Here is a 15,823-nt window from a genome sequence, read left to right as displayed (position 1 = left end):
GAGAGGGGTAGAGAGGGAGGAAGACAGGGAAAGAGTGAGGGGTAGAGAGGGAGGAAGACAGGGAAAGAGTGAGGGGTAGAGAGGGAGGAAGACAGGGAAAGAGTGAGGGTTAGAGAGGGAGGAAGACAGGGAAATAGCGATGGGTAGAGAGGGAGGAAGACAGGTCAAGAGAGAGGGGTAGAGAGGGAGGGATAGATGGAGAGAGAGAAGCACAAAAACTTCTGCAGTTCTGTCACACGCTGGGTCTGTACATAGTCAATGGTAGGCTTCGAGGACACTCCTATGGTAGGTACACCGATACCTCGTCAGTAGTACTTTATCACTGACCTTGACCCAGATACTCTCAGCGTTCAGTCATCCCACTGACACCTCTATGAGATCACAGCAAAACCAGTCTACTTGAACAGAGCTATACTCAATCATGAGACATCAAAGCCAAAGGAACTGAATAATATTAAGAAATGCTATAGATGGAAGGAAAGTAGTGTGGAAACCTACCAAAAAAAACAATTAGATAACAAATTCAATCCCTTTTAGACAACTTCCTGGACAAAACGTTTCACTGTAATAGTAAAGGTGTAAACTTGGCAGTAGGAAGCCTAAACAGTATATTTGATCTTTCAGGTTCCCTATCAAATCTAAAAATGTCAACTGGAAAACCTAAGAAAATACAATGACAAATGGTTTGTTGAAGAATACAAAAACCGAAGAAAATATTGAGAAATATATCCAAGCAAAAACATAGAGCCTCAGAAAGGTCTACTCCTTCACTATGGTGAATCACTAAAACAATACAGAAATACACTACGGATAAAGAGGAACCTGCACAACAGAAATCAGTTCAATGTATTGAAGAATCCATAGAATCTAACCTCTTCTGGGAATATTGGAAAACACTAAACAAACAACAACAACACAAAGAGTTATCTATCCAAAACAGAGATGTGTGGAAAAACCACTTCTCCAACCTTTTTGGCCCTATAGCAAAGAACAAACATTAAAAACATATACATGATCAAATACAAATCTTAGAATCAACTATTAAAAACTACCAGAACCCACTGGATTCTCCAATTACATTCAATGAGTTACATGACAAAATAAAAACCCTCCAACCCAAAAAGGCCTGTGATGTTGATGGTATCCTAAATGAAATGATAAAATATACAGACAACAAATTCCAATTGGCTATACTGAAACTCTTTAACATCATCCTCAGCTCTGGCATCTTCCCTAATATGTGGAACCAAGGACCGATCACCCCAATCCACAAAAGCGGAGACAAATTTGACCCCAATAACTACCGTGTGATTTGCGTCAACAGTAACCTCAAGAGAATCCTCTGCATTATCATTTACAGCAGACTTTCCTCGGTGAAAACAATGTACTGAGCAAATGTCAAATTGACTTTTTCCAAATTACCGTACGACAGACCACGTATTCACTCTGCACACCCTAATTGACAAACAAGCAAACCAAAACAAAGGCAAATTCTACTCATACTTTGTTGATTTCAAAGAAGCTTTTGACTCAATTTGGCACCAGGGTCTGCTATACAAATTGATGAAAATAGTTTTGGGGGGAAAATACATATTGTATTGGATATGCCCCAAACCAAACTTTTTATTCAGGACAAAAAGATAATTGCTTTGCCACATTTTTTGCAGTATTACTTTAGTGCCTTGTTGCAAACAGGATACATGTTTTGGAATATGTTTATTCTGTACAGGCTTCCTTCGTTTCACTCTGTCAGTTAAGTTAGTATTGTAGAGTAATTACAATGTCGATTCATCCTCAGTTTTCTCCTATCACAGCCATTAAATTCTGGTGACTCTCTTAAAGTCACCATTGGCCAGATAGTGAAATCCCTGAACGGTTTCCTTCCTCTTTGGCAACTGAGTTTCCTCGTTTGAAGGAGTGTCTGTTGTTTTGATTCCTGGGTTTTTCTTAAAAATCAAAACTTGATGTCGATGGCCCAGTTGATACTGTATTCCCAAAGAATGTTTAGTGAATCATGTAGACCTTGATCTGTTGGTGACGGTAGGACAAGGGCACCTGGGTAGACCTTGATCTGTTGGTGACGGTAGGACAAGGGCATCTGGGTAGACATAGATCTGTTGGTGACAGTAGGACAAGGGCATCTGGGTAGACCTAGATCTGTTGGTGACAGTAGGACAAGGTCACCTGGGTAGACCTAGATCTGTTGGTGACGGTAGGACAAGGTCACCTGATCTGTTGGTGACAGTAGGACAAGGCCATCTGGGTAGACCTAGATCTGTTGGTGACAGTAGGACAAGGTCATCTGATCTGTTGGTGACAGTAGGACAAGGTCATCTGATCTGTTGGTGACAGTGGGACAAGGTCATCTGATCTGTTGGTGACAGTGGGACAAGGTCATCTGATCTGTTGGTGACAGTGGGACAAGGTCATCTGGGTAGAGCAGGAATCTTACCTCCTCATCTTTGAGGGTTGTAGATGGGTCCAACAACACTGGTAGTTTGTTGATGTAGACGTTGACCAGGGTTGGACTTAAAACTGCACCCTTGTCTGATAATTCTGATAATTAACAGACCATGCTAATACTTTCCTTCTGCTTTTCTGATGAACATGCTGATTTATTAGTGTGTGTAATGTATGTATGTGGTCTGTTCTGTGTTTGGGTAGTAAGCCTATTTGTTTTGTCTTTTTCTCTCTCTCTCTCTCACCCCCCCCCCCCCTCCTGTATCTCTGTCTCCCCTCCTGTCTCTACTCCCCCTCTAGACTTTCAGTCATGTCTGATATGTGTGGCTCGCAGGATGCCCATGAAGGAGCGGCCCGTTCTGCCCACGCACGAGAGCTTCACCACCCGTCAGGACCTGCAAGGTAACCAATCACAGCACTACGATCATACCACCTGTCTGGCATTAACCAATCACACAGACACAGAATTATGACCAAGGCAGTCCACCAGACAGTTCTTAATCAATCAGAAAACAATCTATAAATGATCAGACGGACTGGAACCAATTGCAGAACAGTCTTTATTGACTAGGTAGGGAGATAGCCAATGACAGAGCAAGTTTCTCAGGTTGTCACTGTCAAGAGAACCATTTATAGAGACCTGTCTTCCAGCTGTATGCCACCTCATTCACAGCCTGGGCAGTGCCCAAGCACCAGCTACTGTTTCTGTTAACACACATGCTTCTGAACATAGAGAACCTCAAACTCTATATCAAACAGTTAACACTGATTATATAGTACTGGATAGATGCCCCCCCCCCCCCCCCCCCCCCCCCACTCACACACACGCTTTATACTCTGCTCCTCTTTCAACTGGCTGTGAGGTAAAATATAAAGTCATTGTTGCATCACCAACCTGTCTGTCTGTCTGGCTCCTACCTGCCACTGATGTGTGGACACACACACATTTGTGATCAGTAGCCTGCCTCTCTCTCTCTCCCTCCGCTGTGTCCCTAGGTAAGATCACGTCACTAGACACCAGTCTTCTGAGAGCCTCTATGAAGCCTGGCTGGGAAGATCTGGTGAGGAGAAGCATCCAGAGGTTTCACCTACAGAACGACGGAGAGATGTCCTTCGCCAAGAGACACCAACAAGAGGGTGAGACTACCAGACAAGGCCTATATCATCTTAGACAAGGCCTATATCCTCTTAGACTACCATACAAGGCCTGTATCATCTTAGACTACCTGACGAGGCCTATATCCTCTTAGACTACCTGACAAGGCCTGTATCATCTTAGACTACCTGACGAGGCCTGTATCCTCTTAGACTACCAGACAAGGCCTATATCATCTTAGACTACCTGACAAGGCCTGTATCATCTTAGAGAATTACAACACATCATGTTGATTTCATGGATGCATCCAAAGCAGTTACATTTCTCCAGCCCCATCCCTCAGCTGTGCCGGGGGGCCTGCTTTGTTGTTTGAACCCCATCATGCCTCTTTAACTCTCCCTCGCCGCTGTGCGTCTCTCTGCAGTGTTGCGTCACGGCCAGGCATTCAGCCCCATCTACAGGTTCTCTCTGTCGGACGGGACCATCGTGTCGGCTCACACCAAGAGCAAGCTGGTCCGCTCCCCTGCCACCAACGAACCCCAGCTCTACATGTCTCTACACCTGCTACAGAGGTACGTTCCCTGACCCCTGACCCCTAACCCCAGCTCTACATGTCTCTACACCTGCTACAGAGGTACGTTCCCTGACCCCTGACCCCTAACCCCAGCTCTACATGTCTCTACACCTGCTACAGAGGTACGTCCCCTATCCCCTAACCCCTAACCCCAGCTCTACATGTCTCTACACCTTCTACAGAGGTACGTACCCTGACCCCTAACCTCTGACCCCTAACCCCTGACCCCTAACACCAGCTCTACATGTCTCTATAGGGGTAATGGAATATCTTACTCTGTCAAAATATGGTCTGAATAGAAAGGTGTGCCATCTAAATGCTCTGTGTGGCAGAATTTGAGCTGGTTAACATTAGGGGTTCAGGGTGTAACCAGAGTGGTTAACATTAGGGGTTCAGGGTGTAACCAGAGAGTGGTTAACATTAGGGGGTTCAGGGTGTAACCAGAGTGGTTAACATTAGGGGTTTCAGGGTGTAACCAGAGAGTGGTTAACATTAGGGGTTCAGGGTGTAACCAGAGAGTGGTTAACATTAGGGGTTCAGGGTGTAACCAGAGAGTGGTTAACATTAGGGGTTCAGGGTGTAACCAGAGAGTGGTTAACATTAGGGGTTTCAGGGTGTAACCAGAGAGTGGTTAACATTAGGGGTTCAGGGTGTAACCAGAGTGGTTAACATTAGGGGGTTCAGGGTGTAACCAGAGAGTGGTTAACATTAGGGGTCCAGGGTGTAACCAGAGTGGTTAACATTAGGGGTTCAGGGTGTAACCAGAGTGGTTAACATTAGGGGTTCAGGGTGTAACCAGAGTGGTTAACATTAGGGGTTCAGGGTGTAACCAGAGTGGTTAACATTAGGGGTTCAGGGTGTAACCAGAGAGTGGTTAACATTAGGGGGTTCAGGGTGTAACCAGAGTGGTTAACATTAGGGGTTTCAGGGTGTAACCAGAGAGTGGTTAACATTAGGGGTTCAGGGTGTAACCAGAGAGTGGTTAACATTAGGGGTTCAGGGTGTAACCAGAGAGTGGTTAACATTAGGGGTTCAGGGTGTAACCAGAGAGTGGTTAACATTAGGGGTTTCAGGGTGTAACCAGAGAGTGGTTAACATTAGGGGTTCAGGGTGTAACCAGAGTGGTTAACATTAGGGGGTTCAGGGTGTAACCAGAGAGTGGTTAACATTAGGGGTCCAGGGTGTAACCAGAGTGGTTAACATTAGGGGTTCAGGGTGTAACCAGAGTGGTTAACATTAGGGGTTCAGGGTGTAACCAGAGAGTGGTTAACATTAGGGGGTTCAGGGTGTAACCAGAGTGGTTAACATTAGGGGTTCAGGGTGTAACCAGAGAGTGGTTAACATTAGGGGGTTCAGGGTGTAACCAGAGAGTGGTTAACATTAGGGGTTCAGGGTGTAACCAGAGAGTGGTTAACATTAGGGGTTCAGGGTGTAACCAGAGAGTGGTTAACATTAGGGGTTCAGGGTGTAACCAGAGAGTGGTTAACATTAGGGGTTCAGGGTGTAACCAGAGTAGTAAACATTAGGGGTTCAGGGTGTAACCAGAGTGGTTAACATTAGGGGTTCAGGGTGTAACCAGAGTGGTTAACATTAGGGGTTCAGGGTGTAACCAGAGTGGTTAACATTAGGGGTTCAGGATGTAACCAGAGAGTGGTTAACATTAGGGGGTTTCAGGGTGTAACCAGAGTGGTTAACATTAGGGGTTCAGGGTGTAACCAGAGTGGTTAACATTAGGGGTTCAGGGTGTAACCAGAGAGTGGTTAACATTAGGGGTTCAGGGTGTAACCAGAGTAGTAAACATTAGGGGTTCAGGGTGTAACCAGAGTGGTTAACATTAGGGGTTCAGGGTGTAACCAGAGTGGTTAACATTAGGGGTTCAGGGTGTAACCAGAGAGTGGTTAACATTAGGGGTTTCAGGGTGTAACCAGAGAGTGGTTAACATTAGGGGTTCAGGGTGTAACCAGAGAGTGGTTAACATTAGGGGTTCAGGGTGTAACCAGAGTGGTTAACATTAGGGGTTCAGGGTGTAACCAGAGAGTGGTTAACATTAGGGGTTCAGGGTGTAACCAGAGAGTGGTTAACATTAGGGGTTCAGGGTGTAACCAGAGAGTGGTTAACATTAGGGGTCCAGGGTGTAACCAGAGTGTTTAACATTAGGGGTCCAGGGTGTAACCAGAGAGTGGTTAACATTAGGGGTTCAGGATGTAACCAGAGAGTGGTTAACATTAGGGGTTCAGGGTGTAACCAGAGAGTGGTTAACATTAGGGGTTCAGGGTGTAACCAGAGTGGTTAACATTAGGGGTTCAGGGTGTAACCAGAGAGTGGTTAACATTAGGGGTTCAGGGTGTAACCAGAGAGTGGTTAACATTAGGGGTTCAGGGTGTAACCAGAGTGGTTAACATTAGGGGTTTCAGGGTGTAACCAGAGTGGTTAACATTAGGGGTTTCAGGGTGTAACCAGAGTGGTTAACATTAGGGGTTCAGGGTGTAACCAGAGAGTGGTTAACATTAGGGGTTTCAGGGTGTAACCAGAGAGGTTAACATTAGGGGTTCAGGGTGTAACCAGAGTGGTAAACATTAGGGGTTCAGGGTGTAACCAGAGAGTGGTTAACATTAGGGGTTTCAGGGTGTAACCAGAGAGGTTAACATTAGGGGTTCAGGGTGTAACCAGAGAGTGGTTAACATTAGGGGTTCAGGGTGTAACCAGAGAGTGGTTAACATTAGGGGTTTCAGGGTGTAACCAGAGAGTGGTTAACATTAGGGGTTCAGGGTGTAACCAGAGTGGTTAACATTAGGGGTTCAGGGTGTAACCAGAGTGTTTAACATTAGGGGTCCAGGGTGTAACCAGAGAGTGGTTAACATTAGGGGGTTTCAGGGTGTAACCAGAGTGGTTAACATTAGGGGTCCAGGGTGTAACCAGAGAGTGGTTAACATTAGGGGTTCAGGGTGTAACCAGAGAGTGGTTAACATTAGGGGTTCAGGGTGTAACCAGAGAGTGGTTAACATTAGGGGTTTCAGGGTGTAACCAGAGTGGTTAACATTAGGGGTTCAGGGTGTAACCAGAGAGTGGTTAACATTAGGGGTTCAGGGTGTAACCAGAGTGGTTAACATTAGGGGTTTCAGGGTGTAACCAGAGAGTGGTTAACATTAGGGGTTTCAGGGTGTATAGTGTGTGTGTGAGTATAGACCTGTTCTTGCCCCAGAGTCCTACTCAGTGGCCTCATATACATATTCTACGTTGAACTAAAATATAAACACAACATGTAAAGTGTTGGTCCCATGTTTCATGAAAATAAAATAAAATATCCCAGAAATGTTCCATACACACAAAACGCTTATTTTTCTAAAATGTTGTACACACATTTGTTTACATCCCTGTCAGTGGTTATTTCTCCTTTGCCAAGATAATCCATCCACCTGACAGGTGTGGCATATCAAGAAGCTGAATTAACAGCATGATAATTACACAGGTGCACATTGTGCTGGGTACAGTAAAAGGCCACTCTAAAATAAGTAGTTTTGTCACACTACACAATGCCACAGATGTCTCACGTTTTGAGTGAGAGTGCAATTGGCATGCTGACTGCAGGATTGTCCACCGGAGCTGTTACCACAGGATTGAATGTTCTTTCTGTCTGTGTGTTTTACTGCTCTCTGGTATGTTACTGCTTTCTCTCTCTCTCTCTGTGTGTGTGTGTGTGTGTGTGTGTGTGTGTGTGTGTGTGTGTGTGTGTGTGTGTGTGTGTGTGTGTGTGTGTGTGTGTGTGTGTGTGTGTGTGTGTGTGTGTGTGTGTGTGTGTGTGTGTGTGTGTGTGTGTGTGTTTGTTACTGCTCTGTGTGTGTGTGTGTGTGTTACTGCTCTGTGTGTGTTACTGCTCTGTGTGTGTGTGTGTGTGTGTGTGTGTGTGTGTGTGTGTGTGTGTGTGTGTGTTACTGCTCTGTGTGTGTGTGTGTTACTGCTCTGTGTGTGTGTGTGTTACTGCTCTGTGTGTGTTACTGCTCTGTGTCTGTGTGTGTGTGTGTGTGTGTTACTGCTCTCTGTGTGTGTAACCTCCACCTCTTGTATCCCGTCTGTTTTCCCCAGAGAGCAGTCAGTGTGTGGTATGGGGCCGGGTCAGGACATGGGGCCCGGTGGACAGGGCCAGCAGGGGACAGTGATGGGCCCCAAACCAATGGCCCCCAACCCCTCAATGACACCTCCAACCCCGGGGACAATATCTGGCCTGGTGCCCCAGGGGCAGGACACCACGATCAGCTCTAACAGCACGCCCTTCTCCCTTCCTCATGGAGGTCCAGGGTCCAGAGAACCAGGGCTCGGAGCCGTGGGGTCCGGGTCTGGGCACATGCAGGGCTACCGTTACAGCTGCCCTCCCCAGCCCATGGGCTACCCCGGAGGGATGCAGGGCGGCATGGGCATGAACCCCACCAACCACCCCCTCCAGCAAGGGGCCAGCTGGAGGATGAGCAGCCCGTCTCGGAGCAGCCCTAGCCCAGCTGGAGGCCCACATCTGGGGCAACAGAACTCGATGCTGTCCCCTAGGCACCGGGCGAGTCCAGGGATGGCAGGGAGCCCTCGCGTGGCCCCATGCTTGCACTCGCCCTCCCCTGTGGGGATTTGTGGGTCTGGAACAGTGGTTGGAGTAGGAGGTAGCGGTCCTGCGGCTAACAGTCTTGCTAACAGCTACACCAGTAGTTCTCTGTCGGCCCTGCAGGCCTTGAGTGAGTGTCACGGGGTCGGACACGGCGGTTGCGTGCACCCACAAATTCATGGCGCTGGGGGGCATTCGCACACACACACCCTGGGGTCACCGGACACGAAGATGATGGGGTCGCCAGTCGGAGTCACGATGGGGGCAGGGGTCAACCCTCACATGATGTCGAAGCTTGGCGGTGGCGCTAACATGGATCCTCACGGAGAACATGGTGGACAGTACGACCAGAGACAGATGGACAGACAGACTGACGAGAACGGTAGCGGCGGTAACCACGGTGACGTCAAAGAGGAGAGGGACGGCTCAAACGACGGCCCCAACGCGCAGAGCCGTGTCCTCCACGACAACAAGGGCCACACCAAATTACTCCAGCTCCTCACCACCAAGTCCGAACCCCTCGACACCCCCTCGTCTCCCAACGGAGGAGGAGACCCCAAGGACCCCTCCTCAGGGCTTGGGGGCCCTCATGGTGCAGGGGCCCCGGGGGGCCACGTTACATCCCTGAAGGAGAAACACAAAATACTCCACAGGCTGCTCCAGAACAGCACCTCTCCTGTCGACCTGGCCAAGCTCACCGCTGAGGCCACCGGCAAGGAGCTGGGAGAGCAGGGGGGTACAGGAGGGGGTACAGATGGGAACCTCACCTCCAAACAGGAGCCCCTGAGTCCCAAGAAGAAGGACAACGCACTGCTGAGGTACCTGCTGGATGAAGAGGAAGGGGGCATGAAGGAGAGGCAGGCTAGGATGGAGGGAGGAGGAGAGGTAAAGACGGAAATGAAACACCCCCTCCATGTGAAGACTGAGAAACAGGACACAGGATATGATCGCTCTGAGCAGGTGGGTGGCATGAGATTTCTCTCATTTATGAGTCATAATTGTAAAAGATGAGTAGCACCATGGTTTGGGTACAAGTTGACAGAGTGGATATTAACTATTAGTGATATTTTCATTACATAATTTATTTTTTTTGTTGAATGAAAGTTGATGTTGAATGAATGGTATTAAATAAATGAATATTTCCAGTCATTGCGCTAGAGCTAGTTTGCAACTTCCTCAACTGCACACAGAGACAGAAAAATAATATCCACAAGTTCCTCTGACTAGTACTGGGGAACTAGATAAAGGTCCTCATTGTCCCAAAGTATCCCTTTAATAGTGTCAAATTCGGAGAATCTAGAATGAGAGTCGCGTGTTCTAGAATGAGAGAGTCGCGTGTTCTAGAATGAGAGAGTCGCGTGTTCTAGAATGAGAGAGCCACGTGTTCTAGAATGAGAGAGTCACGTGTTCTAGAAGGAGAGAGTCACGTGTTCTAGAATGAGAGAGTCACGTGTTCTAGAATGAGAGAGTCACGTGTTCTAGAATGAGAGAGTCACGTGTTCTAGAATGAGAGAGTCACGTGTTCTAGAATGAGAGAGTCACGTGTTCTAGAATGAGAGAGTCGCTTGTTCTAGAATGAGAGAGTCGCGTGTTCTAGAATGAGAGAGTCGCGTGTTCTAGGATGAGAGAGTCGCGTGTTCTGGAATGAGAGAGTCACGTGTTCTAGAATGAGAGAGTCGCGTGTTCTGGAATGAGAGAGTCGCGTGTTCTAGAAGGAGAGAGTCGCGTGTTCTAGAATGAGAGAGTCGCGTGTTCTAGAATGAGAGAGCCGCGTGTTCTAGAATGAGAGAGCCGCGTGTTCTAGAATGAGAGAGCCGCGTGTTCTAGAATGAGAGAGCCGCGTGTTCTAGAATGAGAGAGCCGCGTGTTCTAGAATGAGAGAGCCACGTGTTCTAGAAGGAGAGAGTCGCGTGTTCTAGAAGGAGAGAGTCGCGTGTTCTAGAATGAGAGAGCCGCGTGTTCTAGAATGAGAGAGCCGCGTGTTCTAGAATGAGAGAGTCGCGTGTTCTAGAAGGAGAGAGTCGCGTGTTCTAGAAGGAGAGAGTCGCGTGTTCTAGAATGAGAGAGCCGCGTGTTCTAGAATGAGAGAGCCGCGTGTTCTAGAATGAGAGAGCCGCGTGTTCTAGAATGAGAGAGCCGCGTGTTCTAGAATGAGAGAGCCGCGTGTTCTAGAATGAGAGAGCCGCGTGTTCTAGGATGAGAGAGTCGCGTGTTCTAGGTCAGTGAGACAGTCACTTCCACCACCTGTTCAAGCTGAATGACTGACCTGTAGCCTAAAAATGTTTGCCTCATGACCAATGATCTATACCAGGGCAGCCCAGCCCAATCTATACATGACCCGTGGTCTATACAGTGGTCGTGACCCGTGGTCTATGCTGTGGTCATGACCCGTGGTCTATGCAGTGGTCATGACCCGTGGTCTATGCAGTGGTCATGACCCGTGGTCTATACTGTGGTCATGACCCGTGGTCTATACAGTGGTCGTGACCCGTGGTCTATGCTGTGGTCATGACCCGTGGTCTATGCAGTGGTCATGACCCGTGGTCTATGCAGTGGTCATGACCCGTGGTCTATACTGTGGCCATGACCCGTGGTCTATACTGTGGCCATGACCCGTGGTCTATACAGTGGTCGTGACCCGTGGTCTATGCAGTGGTCATGACCCGTGGTCTATGCAGTGGTCATGACCCGTGGTCTATGCTGTGGTCGTGACCCGTGGTCTATGCAGTGGTCGTGACCCGTGGTCTATGCAGTGGTCGTGACCCGTGGTCTATGCAGTGGTCGTGACCCGTGGTCTATACAGTGGTCGTGACCCGTGGTCTATGCAGTGGTCCTGACCCGTGGTCTGTGCAGTGGTCGTGACCCGTGGTCTATACAGTGGTCATGACCCGTAGTCTATACAGTGGTCGTGACCCGTGTTCTATGCAGTGGTCGTGACCCGTGGTCTATGCAGTGGTCATGACCCGTGGTCTATGCAGTGGTCATGACCCGTGGTCTATGCAGTGGTCATGACCCGTGGTCTATGCAGTGGTCGTGACCCGTGGTCTATACAGTGGTCATGACCCGTGGTCTATACAGTGATCATGACCCGTGGTCTATGGAGTGGTCATGACCCGTGGTCTATACATGGTCTTTTTATTTTAGCCATTGTCAGGATTTGGCCATTTGTGATGAGCCTATAAGCTACACATCAATAACACGGTATGATATACATATATATATATATTTTTAAAGACCTCTGTCCACGGATCTATTGCTAATGACACGTCCCTTGAAACTCTCCCGATGCACACCCGTGTGTAAAGACCAGGACCCGGTTCCCAAAATCCTCTTGGTTCATTGGTCATACCGTAGGATCCTATGGTTCTAATGATGAACTTATTAGCCTTAAGATGCTTTTGGCATACCGAGCCTTGTGCCTCGTTTCCCCAGAGCCATCGTTAGAACCGTCCTACAATGTTTATTTTGTAGTCAAATCGTGTTACAGTGAGTTACCCCCTCTGGGATATTGGGGGCGGTAGCGTCCCACCTCAACAACAGCCAGTGAAATTGCAGGGCCGCCAAATTCAAAACAGGAATACCATAATTAAAATTCTTCAAACATACAAGTATTTTACACCATTTTAAAGATAAACTTGTTGTAAATCCAGCCACAGTGTCCGATTTCAAAAAGGCTTGACGACGAAAGCACACCAAACGATTGTGTTAGGTCAGCCAAAGAGAGGAGTCACAAAAAGCAGAAATAGAAATAAAATTAATCACTAACCTTTGATGATCTTCATCAGATGACACTCATAGGACTTCATGTTACACAATACATGTATGTTTTGTTCGATAAAGTTCATATTTATATCAAAAAATCTCAGTTTACATTGGCGCGTTATGTTCAGTAGTTCCAAAACATCCTGTGATTTTGCAGAGAGCCACATCAATTTACAGAAATAGTCATCATAAATGTTGATGAAAATACAAGTGTTATGCATGGAATTTTAGATCCACTTCTCCTTAATGCAACCACTTTGTCAGATTTCAAAAAAACTTTACGGAAAAAGCACACCATGCAATAATCTGAGTACGGCGCTCAGACACAAAAACAAGCCATACAGATACCCGCCATGTTGTGGAGTCAACAGAAGTCAGAAATAGCATTATAAATATTCACTTACCTTTGATGATCTTCATCAGAATGCACTCCCAGGACTCCCAGTTCCACAATAAATGTTTGTTTTGATGGATAAAGTTCATAAATACCTCCTTTTTGTTCACGCGTTTAGTACACAAATCCAAACTCAGGAGGCGCAGGCAAGTCCAGGCGAAAGGTCATATTACAGTTCGTAGAAACATGTCAAACGAAGTATAGAATCAAACTTTAGAATGTTTTTATCATAAATCTTCAATAATGTTTCAACCGGAGAATTCCTTTGTCTGTAGAAATGCAATGGAATGCGGCTAACTCTCACGGGAGTGCGCGAGATTGAGCTTGTGGTACTCTGCCAGACCCCTGACTCAAACAGCTCTTATTCCCCCCTCCTTCACAGTAGAAGCATCAAACGAGGTTCTAAAGACTGTTGACATCTAGTGGAAGCCTTAGGAAGTACAACATGACCCCATAGACACTGTATATTCGATAGGCAATGACTTGAAAAACTACAAACCTCAGATTTCCCACTTCCTGGTTTGATTTTTTCTCAGGTTTTTGCCTGCCATATGAGTTATGTTATACTCACAGACATCATTCAAACAGAGTGTTTTCAGAGTGTTTTCTATCCAAATCTACTAATTATATGCATATTCTAGCTTTTAGGACTGAGTAGCAGGCAGTTTACTCTGGGCACCTTTTTATCCAAGCTACTCAATACTGCCCCCCAGTCCCAAAGAAGTTAATGCAGTCACCTTAAAATATTGGCTACACTGGCTAGCTAGCTAGTAGCCTAATGACTACCTTGTCCTACTAGTTACTGGCTAGCTAGCTATTACACGAATGGCTAGCTAGTACTACTAGTTAATGGCTAACTAGTACTACTAGTTAATGGCTAGTTAGCTAGTAGCCTAATGGCTAGCTAGTACTACAAGTTGCTGGCTGGCTAGCTAGTAGCGCTAGCTAGCTATTAGCACAGACAGAAAGGGTTAGTTATCAGAATATTTGCTAGCTACCGCCATGGACCTCGGTAATTGTTTATAATAATAAAAAATATATATATATTTTGTACACAATAAAGGAAATCAAATACAGGTCAACAGCTAAATATTTCTCCCAGCATTGAGCAAAGCAGTGGTTTGTTCGTTATGTTCGCCTGCGTCTCCCGGTTTCCTCCTCCCCTGATTTGTCTTTTTAGCAGCACAGGACGAGGGCATAGCCTGACGCGAAACAAACTGCCCCATCTCGGAGGCGGCTCAACTAGTTAACTAGACGCTGCTCTGTGTGTTTGAGACAAAAGGCCCTTTTTTAAAACCATCCCTCAACTTCTGCCATGTTTACAGACATCCCCCAAAACAAAGAAATATTGAATCTCGGAGAATGAGTGCACAACTGGTTGCAACATTAAGAGAAAGTAGTTACTTATAGATATGTCAGATGACTAGCTGCCGGAAGAGACTTCTATTGCCGTAATGTTGAAGGGTGCTGGCTAGATGAAGTATGAAGCTGACGTTAAACGGAACGTACCTCAACAGGAGAAAAAAAATAGGCCACTAAAGTTCTCATAATAACTTGGCTTTGCAGAAAGTAAGCTACTGAGACAGACAGTGATGTGTTGAGGCTGAGGCAGACTGCAATACATGCAGGAGGAAGCAGAGACCGAGATTAGAGAGGAAGCGGGCAGGGTGTGGGGGGGGGTCTCTGAGAGGATCTGTACTAATCAAACAAGTTAGGGGAGGGGGGGGGGGGAATACAGTGGGGAGAACAAGTATTTGATACACTGCCGATTTTGTAGGTTTTCCTACTTACAAAGCATGTAGAGGCCTGTAATTTTGATCATAGGTACACTTCAACTGTGAGAGACGGAATCTAAAACAAAAATCCAGAAAATCACATTGTATGATTTTTAAGTAATTAATTTGCATTTTATTGCATGACATAAGTATTTGATCACCTACCAACCAGTAAGAATTCCGGCTCTCACAGACATGTTCGTTTTTCTTTAAGAAGCCCTCCTGTTCTCCACTCATTACCTGTATTAACTGCACCTGTTTGAACTCGTTACCTGTATAAAAGACACCTGTCCACACACTCAATCAAACAGACTCCAACCTCTCCACAATGGCCAAGACCAGTGAGCTGTGTAAGGACATCAGGGAAAAATTGAAGACCTGCACAAGGCTGGGATGGGCTACAGGGCAATAGGCAAGCAGCTTGGTGAGAAGGCAACAACTGTTGGCGCAATTATTAGAAAATGGAAGAAGTTCAAGATGACGGTCAATCACCCTCGGTCTGGGGCTCCATGCAAGATCTCACCTCGTGGGGCATCAATGATCATGAGGAAGGTGAGGGATCAGCCCAGAACTACATGGCAGGACCTGGTCAATGACCTGAAGAGAGCTGGGACCACAGTCTCAAAGAAAACCATTAGTAACACACTACACAAGGTCCCCCTGCTCAAGCCAGCGCATGTCCAGGCCTGTCTGAAGTTTGCCAATGACCATCTGGATGATCCAGAGGAGGAATGGGAGAAGGTCATGTGGTCTGATGAGACAAAAATAGAGCGTTTTGGTCTAAACTCCACTCGCCGTGTTTGGAGGAAGAAGAACGATGAGTACAACCCTAAGAACACCATCCCAACCGTGAAGCATGGAGGTGGAAACATCATTCTTTGGGGATGCTTTTCTGCAAAGGGGACAGGACGACTGCACCGTATTGAGGGGAGGATGGATGGGGCCATGTATCGCGAGATCTTGGCCAACAACCTCCTTCCCTCAGTAAGAGCATTGAAGATGGGTCGTGGCTGGGTCTTCCAGCATGACAACGACCCGAAACACACAGCCAGGGCAACTAAGGAGTGGCTCCGTAAGAAGCATCTCAAGGTCCTGGAGTGGCCTAGCCAGTCTCCAGACCTGAACCCAATAGAAAATCTTTAGAGGGAGCTGAAAGTCCGTATTGCCCAGCGAC

General features: G+C 46.9%; 1 protein-coding gene across 1 annotated transcript in view; it reads left to right on the top strand.

The window, feature by feature from the left end:
• Window positions 1-15,823, top strand: part of LOC129858943 (nuclear receptor coactivator 2-like) — a gene marked incomplete in the record, with an annotated part of 197,553 nt that overhangs the window by 119,966 nt on the left and 61,764 nt on the right. The window contains 4 exon segments of the mRNA XM_055928189.1: window positions 2,761-2,862; window positions 3,457-3,597; window positions 3,981-4,128; window positions 8,214-9,678. Of these exon segments, the coding sequence (XP_055784164.1) occupies window positions 2,761-2,862; window positions 3,457-3,597; window positions 3,981-4,128; window positions 8,214-9,678 (1,856 nt within the window).

Source organism: Salvelinus fontinalis, chromosome 7 (genome assembly GCF_029448725.1).
Source record: "Salvelinus fontinalis isolate EN_2023a chromosome 7, ASM2944872v1, whole genome shotgun sequence".
Classification (NCBI taxonomy): Eukaryota; Metazoa; Chordata; class Actinopteri; order Salmoniformes; family Salmonidae; genus Salvelinus; species Salvelinus fontinalis.
This window is presented reverse-complemented; position numbering and strand designations above follow the sequence as displayed.